This window comes from Natrix helvetica (assembly GCF_964273705.1).
Source record: "Natrix helvetica genome assembly, chromosome: 6".
In the NCBI taxonomy this organism is placed as follows: domain Eukaryota; kingdom Metazoa; phylum Chordata; class Lepidosauria; order Squamata; family Natricidae; genus Natrix; species Natrix helvetica.
In genome coordinates this window covers 4,212,895-4,226,419 of record NC_138553.1, presented here as the reverse complement: position 1 = coordinate 4,226,419, position 13,525 = coordinate 4,212,895, and the positions used below count along the sequence as shown (strand labels likewise).

Genomic DNA, 13,525 nt, shown 5'->3' with positions numbered 1-13,525 from the left:
AAGCTCATAGATCTAATCAAACTGTAGGGAATGCACCCCCCTCCCCACCTAGAAGAATGAAATATTTTGGGAAATATTAAAAAGGCAAGATAGAATATTTCCCCTAAAGGAGAAATGGGGGGGAAATCTTAAGGGAGGTAGAAATTAGCCCCAGTCTCCTTGCCCCAAGCAGAAACGGAGCAGGCCAGCTTTTTAAAAAATGCAGATTTGGTAATCTATTCAAAGACTGGGTCAGACAGAAACTCCAGATAAGCAACACAGTTCGGCAAGCCAAATGCTGACAAGATTAGCTCAGACAAATACCCCGGATTTGCATTTCCTCTTTTGCTTATAGAGCCAGCTATGACCCCCTGCATAACCCCTACCCAGCCCCCATAGGAATCCAGAAGGTATAAAAACCCACCCACTCTCAACTCCATTTTGTCAGCTGTCCCCGAATCACACGTGGTTCATCAATAAAAGGGAACCTATCTTTGCAATCTGCCCCCAGCCTCCATTTTTATTTCCAGCGTCTTTCTCCTGGCACGGAACTGTACCAGAGGGATTTTCCTTCCAACAAAACCAAAGCTGATTTATACACACCTGATAATGGGAAAGAGTATTCAGCCTCTTCCAGTCGTTCTCAATTTTGGTGGTCAGATCTTCATCCTGAAGGATCATTCTGGTGCCGTTGGTCTGCCGCCATTCTGCGAAGAAAGAGAAACGCAGGTCACGCCCGCAAGCGAGTGGAAATGTTTTGGGGGAGAACGGTGATGTGGCCTCTGCATGCAAACGGAATCACAGAGTATGAAGGCACCTCGGAGGTTTATTTCTTTCTCTTTCTCTTTTTCCCTGACTCATTTTTCCTCTTTCTCTTTGTGTTTTTCTCTTTCTCACAATCCCACTCTTCCACTCTCTATCTCCTTCTTTCTTTCTTTCTCATTCTTTTTTCTCTTTCTTTCATCTCTTTCTTTCTCTTTCTCTCTTTCTTTCTCTTTCTCGTTCTTTTTTCTCTTCTCCCATCTCTCTCTCTCTCTCTCTCTTTGTTTCTTTCCATTTTCTTTCTCTCTCTCTTTCTCTCTCCCTCATCCACTTCCCCCCCCTCCGCCTGGCCCATTTTTAATTGGAAAACTGCATTCCTAAATTCAGAAGTCCGTAAAACCCCAAAGAACAACATGTCACAAATTGGAAGGAGACGTTTAAAAACTGTTTTGCAGGGGACTGAGTAGCTAATTAAAGGAAACATATCAGAGAGAGGAGAGCTTTGGTTCTGCTTGAAAATATCTTGCAAAAGAAAATTCACTTCAGTAAATATGACTGTTGAACTGTTCAACATCTGCAAGAAAACCACTAAGCTTAAAGAGCACCAAGGAACTCACAGTTCTTCTCCTTCTTTTATTCCTTCTTCTTTCCCTTCATTCCTTCTCCTTTTCTCCTTCTCTTCATCCAACTCCTCTTCCTCCACTTCTTAAACTGCATACTCTTCTAGCACCAGTGATATAACCTAGTGTTTAACAGATTAAGGGACCTTGTAGGTCACCTAGCCCAATCCTCCACTCAAGCAGGAGACCTACACCATTGCTGACAAATGGCAGTCCATTCTCTTCTTGAAAGCTTCCATGATGGAAGCTCCCACAACTTCCAAAGGAAACATTGGTTGATTGTTCTCACTGTCAGAAAGTTCTTCCTGATTTCTAGGTTGCATCTCTCCTTGGTCAGTTTCCATCCATTGTTCCTTGTCTGGCCTTCGGGTGCTTTGGAGAATAGCTTGACTTCTTCTTCTTTGGGGCAACCCCTGAGATATTGGGAAGGCTGCTATCCTGTCTTCCCTGGTCCTTCTCTTCACTAGACTAGCCAGGCCCAGTTCCTGTAACTGTTCATCGTAGGTTTTAGTCTCCAGTCCCCTCATCATCCTGGTTGGGTAATGAAATACCTTACAAGGAAACCACCAATCTTGGAGAGCACCAAGGACTCCCTCAAGCGATTCCAGGCGCCATTTTGGCTCTACTCACTTGGCTTGGAGAAAATGAGTTAGGTTGAGATTAAAATGGCAGGTGGGACATAAGAGCAGTGGTCATGGCAAAAGGAATCACAGGTCTCAGACTTCACGGTCCTTGAATTTGGCTTCTCGGGCAAACTAATTGCCAGGAAGCTCAAAGTAAGCCTGGAGCTGAAGAGTTTTTTGGGGGGGAAGGGTGGGGCAGCGTCATGGAAGAAGCATTTTAATGGCTGAAACGTCTGCTAACTTGCACTGAGCAATATAAAACGGTAAATTTTGATCTGTTTTGCCTTTCATGCCACCTTCACCCCGATGAGCGCATCTCTCAGATGGGAGAGAGAGAAGGTTTCTGCCAGGAGCAGGGATAATTTAGCTGGCTCCTCCTGCATGACATCAGCGATCAAATAGCAGCCAAGAACTTTTATTTTCAGATTGTCTGGAGCTCAAAGTGAGTCTCGGTGCCCAGCTTCCTTCGGGCTCCTCCTATAAATTGACATCGGTGACCTTTCCTGTATGATCACATTTCAAGGACACGCCAACCACAGAGAGACAGACAGACAGACATACACACACACACACACAGACAGACACACAAATAGACCCAGATGGATATTAGCAACAGCTCATCCTCTTAAATGGTTGATAGATTTCTATTGTCCTCCATGCTAAATTGTGCTTGTGTATGTTTGGGGAGATACTTACGGCTGTTGCAATGTCCCCTGTGGTCACATGATCAGACGCCGGGCAACTGGCTCATATTTATGACAGTTGCATTGTCCCGGGGTCATGCGATCCCCTTTTGTGACTTTTCATTTGATTATCAAACTAGGTAACATAATCTGGACTGATTTAGTTACCTAGCTGGGTCATGAAACGTCGGCAAGAAAACCACCAAGCTCAGAGAGCACCAAGGACCCTAAAGTTCTTCTCCTTCCCTTACTTCGTCTCCTCCTTCTTCCTCTTCATTTTTTTTCTTCTCTATCTTTCTTCCTCTTCTCCTTCTCTTCCTCCATCTCATCCTGCTCCACTCCTTCAACTGCAAACCCTTCTAGCACTGTTGATGTTATCTAGTTTGGGAATGAAATGTCGGCAAGAAAACCACCAAGCTCTTTCTATTCAATTCTATTCCATTCCATTCCCTATTCTATTCCATTCTATTCTATTCCATTCCCTATTCTATTCTGTTCTATTCCATTCCATTCTATTCCATTCCCTATTCTATTCCATTCCATTCCCTATTCTATTCTGTTCTATTCCATTCTATTCTATTCCATTCCCTATTCTATTCCATTCCATTCCCTATTCTATTCTATTCTATTCTATTCTATTCCATTCTATTCTATTCCATTCCCTATTCTATTCTGTTCTATTCCATTCCATTCTATTCCATTCCATTCCATTCCCTATTCTATTCCATTCCATTCCCTATTCTATTCCATTCCATTCCCTATTCTATTCTATTCCATTCCATTCTATTCCATTCCCTATTCTATTCCGTTCCGTTCCGTTCCATTCCATTCCATTCTATTCCATTCCACTCTTTCATTCATTATTCTATTCTATTCCTTCATTCCTTATTCTATTCTATTCCTTATTCTATTCTATTCCTTATTCCTTATTCCATTTCATATTTCATATTTCATATTCTATTCCATTCCATATTTTCTCTTCTCTTCTCTTCTCTTCTCTTCTCTTCTCTTCTCTGTTCTTCTCTTCTCTTCTATTTTCTCTTCTATTTTCTTCTCTATTCCTATCCTATCCTATCCTATCCTACCCTACCCTACCCAACTCTACTCTACTCTACCCTACCCTACCCTACCCTACCCTACTCTATTCTACCTCAAACCTATCCATCCCTCCTAACTATGTTTAGGTTTTTAGTTTCCGATATGTCATTGTCCCCAAATGCCCAAGAAGGAGCGTTTCCTGTCCAAGGGAGAACCCGACTACGTCAACCTAACCCAACATGGTTATATGAATGGATGGATGGGTTCCATGGCTGTCCATCTCGATTGATCTAAGAAGATACTCAACACACCCAGATCCATATCTGCAGCTTTGGGCCGATGAGAACAAGGCACGTTCTTGAAGATGGCATCCAGGAACTTCTCCTTCACTTGGGTGATGGTGTCGCAGTTCAAGATCTTGACTGGGATCTCGGGGCTGTTCACATTATCAGGGTTTACGCAGCTCAGGACCTGTAGAAGGTTGGTTGAAAGAAAGGAAACGCATCAGACGGAAGTCTCGACCTTCGCAAGTCCTATATCTGGGTGGGGTTTTGTTAGGAATGTAAGCTAACAGTTGGGTCAGCAATATATAAACCATGATGGTAGTACTATAGCTTTAAGTACTGCTAAAATGTGATTGGTTGCTGTTACCTCAAGCAGCCATAAGATGGAGCCAGAATGAATGTTAGCTCTCTGTTTGTTAGATGCTGATCGGTGAATACTGCTTGATGCTGTATCATGAGTTACTGTGAGTTTTGCTACTGTTAGCAACTTTGTGTGCTGAACTGATTATATGATACTGGACTGTGTTCGATAGATCACTCCTTAACTGAGAACATTGATAACTGACTGAACCGTGTATGACTTAGGCTGTAAATTGAACTCTGAATACCTCTATTTTCCACATAAGTAAAATACTATTACTTTTACTATTCAGTGTCCCTGTATGCTGGTTTGTGCGTGTTCTTCCAAACCACTCTCATTACGCGTCTCTGCACACTCGCTCTCCTAATGGGGAGCCTTACCTAACAGGTTTGGACAAAACTCTCGAGTAGATTGAAGTGCTGATGGAAATATATGAGTTCACTAATAGTGGTTGGTTCCAGATCCCGTTGCAACCGGTATGGTGCAACGGGGCCCGGCATCTACCACATGAACGCATGCAGCGCTCATATGAGTCCTTACCTCTTGCGACACCTCCGCAACACTCCAGCTGCTCGGAGTGTTACACAGGCTCCATAAGCGCCGAAGAGCTCAAATACAAGTAAGGAGCTTGGCCGGGCAGATGGGCCCTCCGGAGCATCGTACCGGAACGGTACCCAGTGCTCCCAGCAGGCACCGGTACGCCTGTATCGGGCCTACCGCCTGCAACCCACCACGGGTTCACTATATCGTAGGCAATCCAACCATGTGTGGACAAAGCCATTGTAATTGGATATGTGATGTGAACACCACAATTGTCTATGGGGAGTCTCACCGTGTTTCCCCAAAAACAAGACAGGGTCTTATTTTCTTTTGACCCCTGAAATAACCGCTTGGCCTTATTTTCGGGGAGGTCTTCTTATTTTTGAGGTGCAGGAGGCGGGGAGCGTGGTCACCTCATGGCTGCTGCTGTGTTGCAATATTTTCAGTGGAGGGATTATTTCCGTGCATGCACTCAAAAGCCCGATTGGGCTTACCCTGTTTTCCCGAAAATAAGACCTCCCTGGACAATAAGCCCAATCAGGCTTTTGAGCGCATGGGCTAAAATATTGCAACACAGCAGCAGCCAGGAGGTGACCACGCTCGCCGCCTCCTGCACCCCAAAAATAATAAGACCGCCCCCAAAATAAAACCAAGCGCTTATTTCGGGGGTCAAAAGAAAATAAGTCCCTGTCTTGTTTTCGGGGAAACATGGTATTATCCGGGGAGGTCTTAGTTCAATTCATTAGGGTGAAGATCTGTTCCTGACTTCTTGCCAACTATCATCTGTTACAGAGTGGAGTTTGGAAGATATCGGCCTGGCAGCTCTCCAAGCCTGATAAAGGTCTGTAGTTGCGAAATCTCTTGAAAGACTGTTGGCTGGGACTTTGCTGGAGAGGAATTCCCTTGAGCCCAAATAAAAGGGGTTTTATTGGGACGAGGAGTCAGCTTCATGCTCTTGGGAAGCCTGGGGCAGAACAACGTTTAACTCCATGACATATTTCATTTTTCTTCATGGCACTTTGTGGCTTTACCTAATGATCTTCATATTTCCCGGCATCTGCAGATAAAATGATCTTAAGACTACAGGTAGTCCTCGACTTACAACGGTTCGTCTAATGATCATTCGAAGTTACAACGGCACTCAAAAAAGTGACTTCGGACCGGTTTTCATACTTACGACCATTGTAGCATCCCATGGACACATGATCCAAATTCAGGCAATGGTCATAGGTCAGTGCCATTGTATCTTTGAATGGTCACTAAATGAACTGCTGTAAGTCAAGGACTACCTGTACTGCCCTTCCTCCCAAATAGCACCACCTACAACAACGCCTGCCACATCTTAAAGGAAAAGGTTCCCCTTGCACATATGTACTAGTCATTCCCGACTCTAGGGGGCGGTGCTCATCTCCGTTTCAAAGCCGAAGAGCCAGAGCTGTCCAAAGATATCTCTGTGGTCATGTGACTGGCATGACTAAACGCCAAAGGCGCACGGAACGCTGTTCCCTTCCCACCAAAGGTGGTCCCTATTTTTCTACTTGCATTTTTACATGCTTTCGAACTGCTAGGTTAGCAGAAGCTGGGACAAGTAACAGGAACTCACTCCGTTATGCGGTGCTAGGGATTCGAACTACCGACAAGCTGATCGACAAGCTCAGCCACTGAACCACCGCATCCCTAAAGCCACATCTTAAGCCACATCAATTTCATACACAAATAGTCCCTCCATCTTCTCTCTGAGTACAAAAACTCCCACTTCTGCTGTTTACTTGCAGGAAGCCGCTGTCTGGAGTACACACGGTCGATCTCACGCTCTCTCTGTTTTCCAGAGAGATTTTTGACAGCTGGAATTCATCATCCAATTCTGTCAATCCTGGTCCTTCATGGACATCTAGTTCACCACGATCCTCATCAGAAGACCCTGACTATTCTACACATTTGTTGAAGGGGACTGAGCTCTTACGCCTCCTGATAGAATGAGCTTGTCAGAAAAAAATGATATCAAATTTAGGATTTATTGTGACCATAGACTAAATGCCATGCCTTTTCCGCGGGGCGGAGTATCAAACTCCTTAACAATAACAAAAGCAATATAGATTCCGCCAAGTTTACTGCAGAGAAAAGAGGATTATATTATAGAATCTTGAAAACGTGGGTACATGTGTTCTGTAGCCCTTATTTGATCAGCGTGTGTTAAGACAGATCCTCCACAATGCCTTTGATCTTCTTCGGTCCTCGCTTTTGATTTAAGGGGAAGCTGGCTAGCAGTTATGAGATATGAAAGGAATGTTCTTTCGTTTTGTGTTTCTGCAGTGTTTGGCAAATGTTCCATTCTTCTTCCCAGGCTCGGGAAATTCCATTACCCTGAGATTTTGGAGCTCAAATCCCCCAAATCTTTGAGAGGAGAAAGAGAAGAGGAGGAGGAGGTGGTGGAGAAGGGATATATACTAATAATTTCTTCAGAAATAGGTTGGAAAGAATCTGAGAATTGCAAACAAACTATTATTGTGCACGGCCTAGTTATGTTGAGGGAGGGAGGGAGGGAGAGAGAGAAAGAGAGAGAGAAAGAGAAAGAGAGAGATATGCTATTCCGCCTGGGGAATTCTGGAAGTTGAAGAGAGATGGTATTCAGTCGGTTCAGACTGGTTTGCCTGAACCAGTAGTGGAAATCGCAGGTGGAACCACTAAAAATGGATCACATGATGGGAGAAGTCATTTTGACTTTTTTTTAAACTCCCCCTGGTTGTTTTGATTGTTCTATTATGCAATGAACACCTTCCAAGGATTTTTTTTAAAAGCCCTGGGAGTGTTCTGAGCTAGGCTTCCCCCAAAAGCACAAAGCAGATTCCTGGTCCCAACAAAACCCCTTTTATTAAACGCATGTGAATTCCTCTCATTCCCATTCAGCAAAGGCCTGGCAAACAGTCTTTCAAAGGACTATTTATGCCCACAGGCCTTATCTAGCTTGGAAAGCTGCCACGATGTAAATATTTTCCCAAATGAGATGCTGTGCAAGAAAAGACTTGGCACAGAGTCTCGGAGATTCAGGGACAGATCTTCACACTCCTGAAACGAATGAACGAACGAACGAATTGCTTCCTGCAAAAGCCCCCTCCCCTTTCGCTCCTCTTTTATTTCCTCTGGGAGGGGCCATTCACCGTTCACCTGTGCCTTTACTCCTGCATCGGCCCTTGTTCCTTAGCAGTTCCTGTTTCCTGGCAACTCTGCGTATGTGCACATCGGGAACAGGCTCCAGCTGTTCTTCTGCCTCACTGATCTCCGACTCTGAAGGCAGCTAATAACTGTCAAATGGCCCTGTCCCCCTCTCTGCCTCTGACACAGAGCCCTCATCAGAGCCTTCCCCAGACTCCAGGACTGGCCCATGTTCCTCCCCAACCTCCTCACTGTCCGAATCTGCTGCCCGGTCTGCTGGCCACTGGCGGGCCACAACAGGAAGCATGTAGCATGAAAAACATCAGAAAGCTGTGGAATGTCCTTCTGATTTTTAATGGCATCTATATTTTAAAATCTTATTATTGGAATTACTGTTCAAGGGGAGGAAAAGCCACATCAGCGTCTCCTGTCCGTCCCTCTCATTTCCCTCCGCAGCTCATAAAGAATGTGGCTAAGAGAAATGCTTTCTTCTTCGCCTTTCTTCTGCCTTTAATCTCCCCAGTGAAATGGATCTCAATATATCTGCTAAGATTCCTATCTGGATAGATTTTCTGGCTCTTGAGATGTTAAGAGGCAAAGCAGATTAACATCAAAGGAGCCGAATGAAGGAGGGAAGCTTAGAGCAGAGAAGAAATGTAACCATCGACCCAAAGATCTTTTTGCTTCCTTTCCTTCCCCATTCTTTTCCTCCTTTTTTCCCTCCTCTTTCCTTTCCTTTCCTCCTTTCCTTTCCTTTCATTTTCTTTCCTCCTCTCCCTTCCTTTTTTGGTCGCTTTTTCCTTTCCTTTCCTTCCCTGTTCATCTCCTTCTTTTTTCCTCCTTCCCTTCCCTTCCTTTCTGTTCCTATTCCTTCCCTTCCCTATTCCTTCCCTTCCCCTTCCCTTCCCATTTGCTTTCCTTTCCTTGTTTCCCTCCTTTCCTTCTATTTCTCCCTTTCTCTTTCCTTCTTTTTTCCTCCTTCCTTTCCTTTCCTTTCTTTCCCTATCCCTTCCCTTCCCTATTCCTTTCCTTTCCTTGTCTCCCTCCTTCTATTTCTCCCTTTCTCTTTCCTTCTTTCTTTTCTCCATTCATCCATTCCTCTTTGCTCTGCACTCAAACCTTGATGTCAGTACAATCCCCTGTCTTATTTTCTTTTCACCCCCGAAATAAGCCCTTGGCCTTATTTTCAGGGAGGTCTTATTATTTTTGAGGCACAGGAGGCGGTGAGCGTGGTCACCTCATGGCAGCTGCTGTGTTGCAATATTTTCGGGAAGGGGCTTATTTTCGGGGGAGGGATTATTTTAGCGCAAAAGCCCAATTGGGCCGATTATCCAGGTCTTATTTTCAGGGAAACAGGGTAGTATAGAAGAGAAGTAGAGAACGCTTTATTGGCCAAATATGATTGGACTCACAAGGATTTTGTCTGCGGTGCATAAGCTCTCAGTGTGCATGCAAACAACGAAGTAATATAATCATAAGATACCCATAGGAGAAGGTAGTGGAAAGATGAGAAGGATAGCAGTAATACAGCCCTACTACATGGGTAAATAAACATAAGACTAAGTGTTTAGTAGAGTATTGGCATGGGGCGAGCGCCTGCCACCCTGATGACCGAACCCATACAATTAGAGATGGGCACCACTGGGAGCTCATTTGATTCATAGTGGTTCCAAAAATGACCGAGAGGATCATCCTGGACTGGACCAGCTGGACAAATGGTGTCCAACCATCTCTTGGGAATATGGCTACTGAGTGATAAAGCTAGGACTCGGCCCCCTTCCTGCCCCCTGACCCCACGGGGTTGGGGCAGCCGGTTGGGTGGGTGGCAGAGGTGTCTGTGGTGCGGGAATGGTGAGTGGAGGTAATGGGATTCAATTTTTTTTACTACCAGTTCTGTGGGCGTGGCTTGGTGGGCGTGGCTTGGTGGGTGTGGCAGGGGAAGGATAGTGTAATATCTCCATTCCCTCCCCACTCCAAGGGAAATTGACTGCGAAATCCCCATTCCCTCCTGATCAGCTGGGACTTGGGAGGCAGAGAATAGATGGGTGCGGGGCCAGTCAGAGGTGGCATTTACCAATTCTACAAACTACTCAAAATTTCCGCTATCGGTTCTCCAGAACTGGTCAGAACCTGCTAAATGCCACCTCTGGTGTGTGAGGTTCGGCCTGGCCGAAGCCATCTTAGAGCTTCAGTGTTGCCAATATTATGTTATCATATCATTCTATCCAATCTGTTAGAATATTCATGACTGGGAGAGAAATGGTAACAAAGTCAGCCAATAGGAGCTTAAACAGATCCAAATCTGTGCTGAGAAACGAAACTGAAACTACTCTGTCTGCTCTGAAATGAAGCTAACTATTCTCTCCTGCTTGTGTTCTGCTTGTAACTTTCTACCACGTTGAAAGAATCTGCTGTTGGTATTGTACATTTATTCATGTGTTATTATGTATAGAAAGAAGTTAGTGAAATCTGCTGAATCAGTTATCTGCGTGTGCTTTCTGGATTTGATTTTTTCTGCAACAAACTAGGATGCAATCCTATCCTATCCTATCTAATATTATCATTTTTCAGTAAACAACACAGGTAGTCCTCGACTTCTAATCGTTCGTTTAGTGACCCCTTGAAGACACAAGTAACAAAATATCAGCACATTCACAAGAACTCTCAATTGGCAGTTTGGCCTCCAAAGGTTTATTAAAAATAAAATTCATTTAATATTTTCACCCTGAAAAACCCTGTGCTCTATAGTCCCACAAAAACTGAACAATTCCCTAACATTTTCATCTAACGGTCCAATGACACATTTCTCGATTTACAACCTTGATTTACAGTCATGAATTTAGTGACCGTTACAACAGCACTGAAAAATGTGACTTATGGCCAGTTTTCACACTTAACAATCACCCCCAGGGTCACGGGATCACAATTTCAGCACTGGACAGCTGCCACATATGAATGTATGACAATTAATTTGGGGAAATTTATGAAAATTAATTCGGGGGAAACTACCATCTGTCAAAAATGGTGTAGTGTCTGCTTGGGGGGGTTAGACTAGATGACCTACAAGACCCCATCCAACACTATTAATCTGTATCTGGATGAGGGCCATCTAGTTGACCTCAGAGGAACATAGGCCCACATTTCCGTCCTTGCAAGTCTATTGTACAAGCATCTTATTTTCTTGCAAACCCAAATTGTTATTTTTTTTTAACACTAGTGCCAATAACCTGGCATTGCCTGGGTATTCATTTATATTCTGGGGGGAAATGCCCAGACCAAACGTAATTTCTAATGTTGGATTTTCCCCCTTACCAGAGGGAGCCCCCTGGCGGAGTACTGTGAAGCGATTACCATGGCAAACTCCACTGCGCTGTACAGTAGAAGCCATCTTACGGCAGTATGGTAGAAGCCGTTTTAAGGCACAACAGGCTGTATCGTAACAGGACACACAAACACACACACACACACACACACACACACACACCGAGTGGGGTTAGGGGTGTTTTACCCCACACAGTATTTATTTCCAGAGAGTAAGTCGTCTGTTGTACCAGGTTTGGTTGAAATTGCTCGAGGCATTCCAGAGTTATGCCGGAATACACACAAACACACACTTTTACATATATAGATTTTCCTGTTTCTTTTGAGTCCCAAATGGGACGCCGTCTCCCCATGCCCATTCTCCTTCTTCAGGCACCCATCACTCACCAGGGTCTTGTAGTCGATCTGCTGCCGTATGAGTTTGTCTTCGCTTAAGGAATAGCGGGCTTCTCCAGTAATGGCGTCGATGGGTCCTTTCTCCATCTGTTGCTTGATGGCGCAGAAGAGGGAGAAGAGGGGCTCACCAGCGCATTCCTGCAACAAGGAAAGAAAGGAAAAAAAGAAGAAGGTGAGGGCAAGATTGGGGAGAAAATGGCTGATAGTCACCTTTCCGTGGGGCCTTGGGTGCTCTCTGAGCTTGCTTGTTGTCTTGCAGACATTTCATCACCCAACTAGGCAACATCATCAGTGTTAGGAGGGAGTGGGGTTGGTGGTCTATTCTCTGTTTATATACAAGGGGCTGCCCTGTCAGTGTTGGTGAGAGCGATCTCGGTGATTCAATGATTTGTTTACTGTTTGATGATTTGTCTCAGTTGGTAGTTCCTTGGTTGGGGCAGTGTTTACTGTTTGTTTGTCTGGTACCAACCGCCGCTTCTCTGGGTGCTCATTTCTGTTGAGAAGTGTTTGGGTCTTTTTGTTTCCTTTTTCGCTTTTTTTAATTGTCTGTTTTGAGACATCTCCTCTTTTTGAGACACTTCCCTGACAGCAATGAAGCAGAGATTAACACCAGACCAATAATCACGCAGCAAACAAGAGCCTAATCAAGGCAGCACCAAGAGAAAACCCCATCACAACTGAGAGGGCAAGACATCTGTATGAAAATAGAGAGTACACTCCACTGCCTTCTGGCACTGATGATGTTGCCTAGGCTGGTGGTGAAATGTCTGCAAGAAAACAACCAAGCTCAGAGCGTACCAAGGACCTCATAATCCTCCTCCTCCTCCTCTTCTTCCTCCTCTCTCCACAAACCCCATTTCCTTCCAACACTGATGATGTTCCCTAGTTGGGTCATGAAACATCTGCAAGAAAACCACCAGCTCAGAGAGTACAAGGACCCCACAGTCATCGTCCTCCTCCTCCTCCTCCTCCTCCTCCTCCTCCTCCTCCTCCTCCTTTTTATAAACCCCACTCTTTCCTATCACTGATGAAGTTTCCTAGTTGTCACGAAACTTCTGCAAGAACATCATCAAGTTCAGAGAGCACCAAGGACCCCACAGTCCTCCTCCTCTCACTGATGATGTTACCCAGTTGGATAATGAAACGTCTGCAAGAAAACAACCAAGCTCAGAGAGCACCAAGGACCCCACAGTCCTCCTCCTCCTCCTCCTCCTCCTCCTCCCTGCAACCTTAACCTTCGGGGAATCACTTAGCAAGTGTCTTGCTTAGCGATGGCGATTTTGGGCTCGGTTGTGGTCGTAAGCCGAGGACTGCCTGTATCTTTCATATCTTTCCTCCCCTAACGTTCAAGCAGCTTCAAATCTCAACCAACAAATGCTCTATCTTACACATTTGCAACAAAAATCAGAACACCAAATACAAACTGGGCGGATACGACCTCATAGACCTCTGTCAAGGACCTAGGAGTCCTCATCTCAAATGATCTAAGAGCTCACGGTAACAGCATTGCCAAAAAGGCATTAAGAGTTGTTAACCTAATTTTGCGAAGCTTCTTCTCCGGTAATACTGTACTGCAAACTAGGGCATACAAAACCTTTGCTGGACCAATTCTCGAATACAGCTCGTCTGTCTGGAATCCACACTGTATATTGGACCTTAATACGATTGAGCAGGTCCAGAGGTATTTCACGAGAAGAGTCCTCCACTCCTCTGCTCACAACAGAATCCCTTATGCCACCAGGTTCGAAATTGTGAGTTTGGACAA

General features: G+C 44.8%; 1 protein-coding gene across 1 annotated transcript in view; it reads right to left on the bottom strand.

The window, feature by feature from the left end:
• PLXNA4 (plexin A4) overlaps positions 1-13,525 on the bottom strand; it is a 397,694-nt gene that overhangs the window by 35,287 nt on the left and 348,882 nt on the right. The window contains exons 24-26 of the mRNA XM_081957639.1: positions 11,752-11,898; positions 4,017-4,176; positions 583-686 (exon numbers count right to left, since the gene is read on the bottom strand). Of these exons, the coding sequence (XP_081813765.1) occupies positions 583-686; positions 4,017-4,176; positions 11,752-11,898 (411 nt within the window). The remainder of the gene's footprint in view (positions 1-582; positions 687-4,016; positions 4,177-11,751; positions 11,899-13,525) is intronic.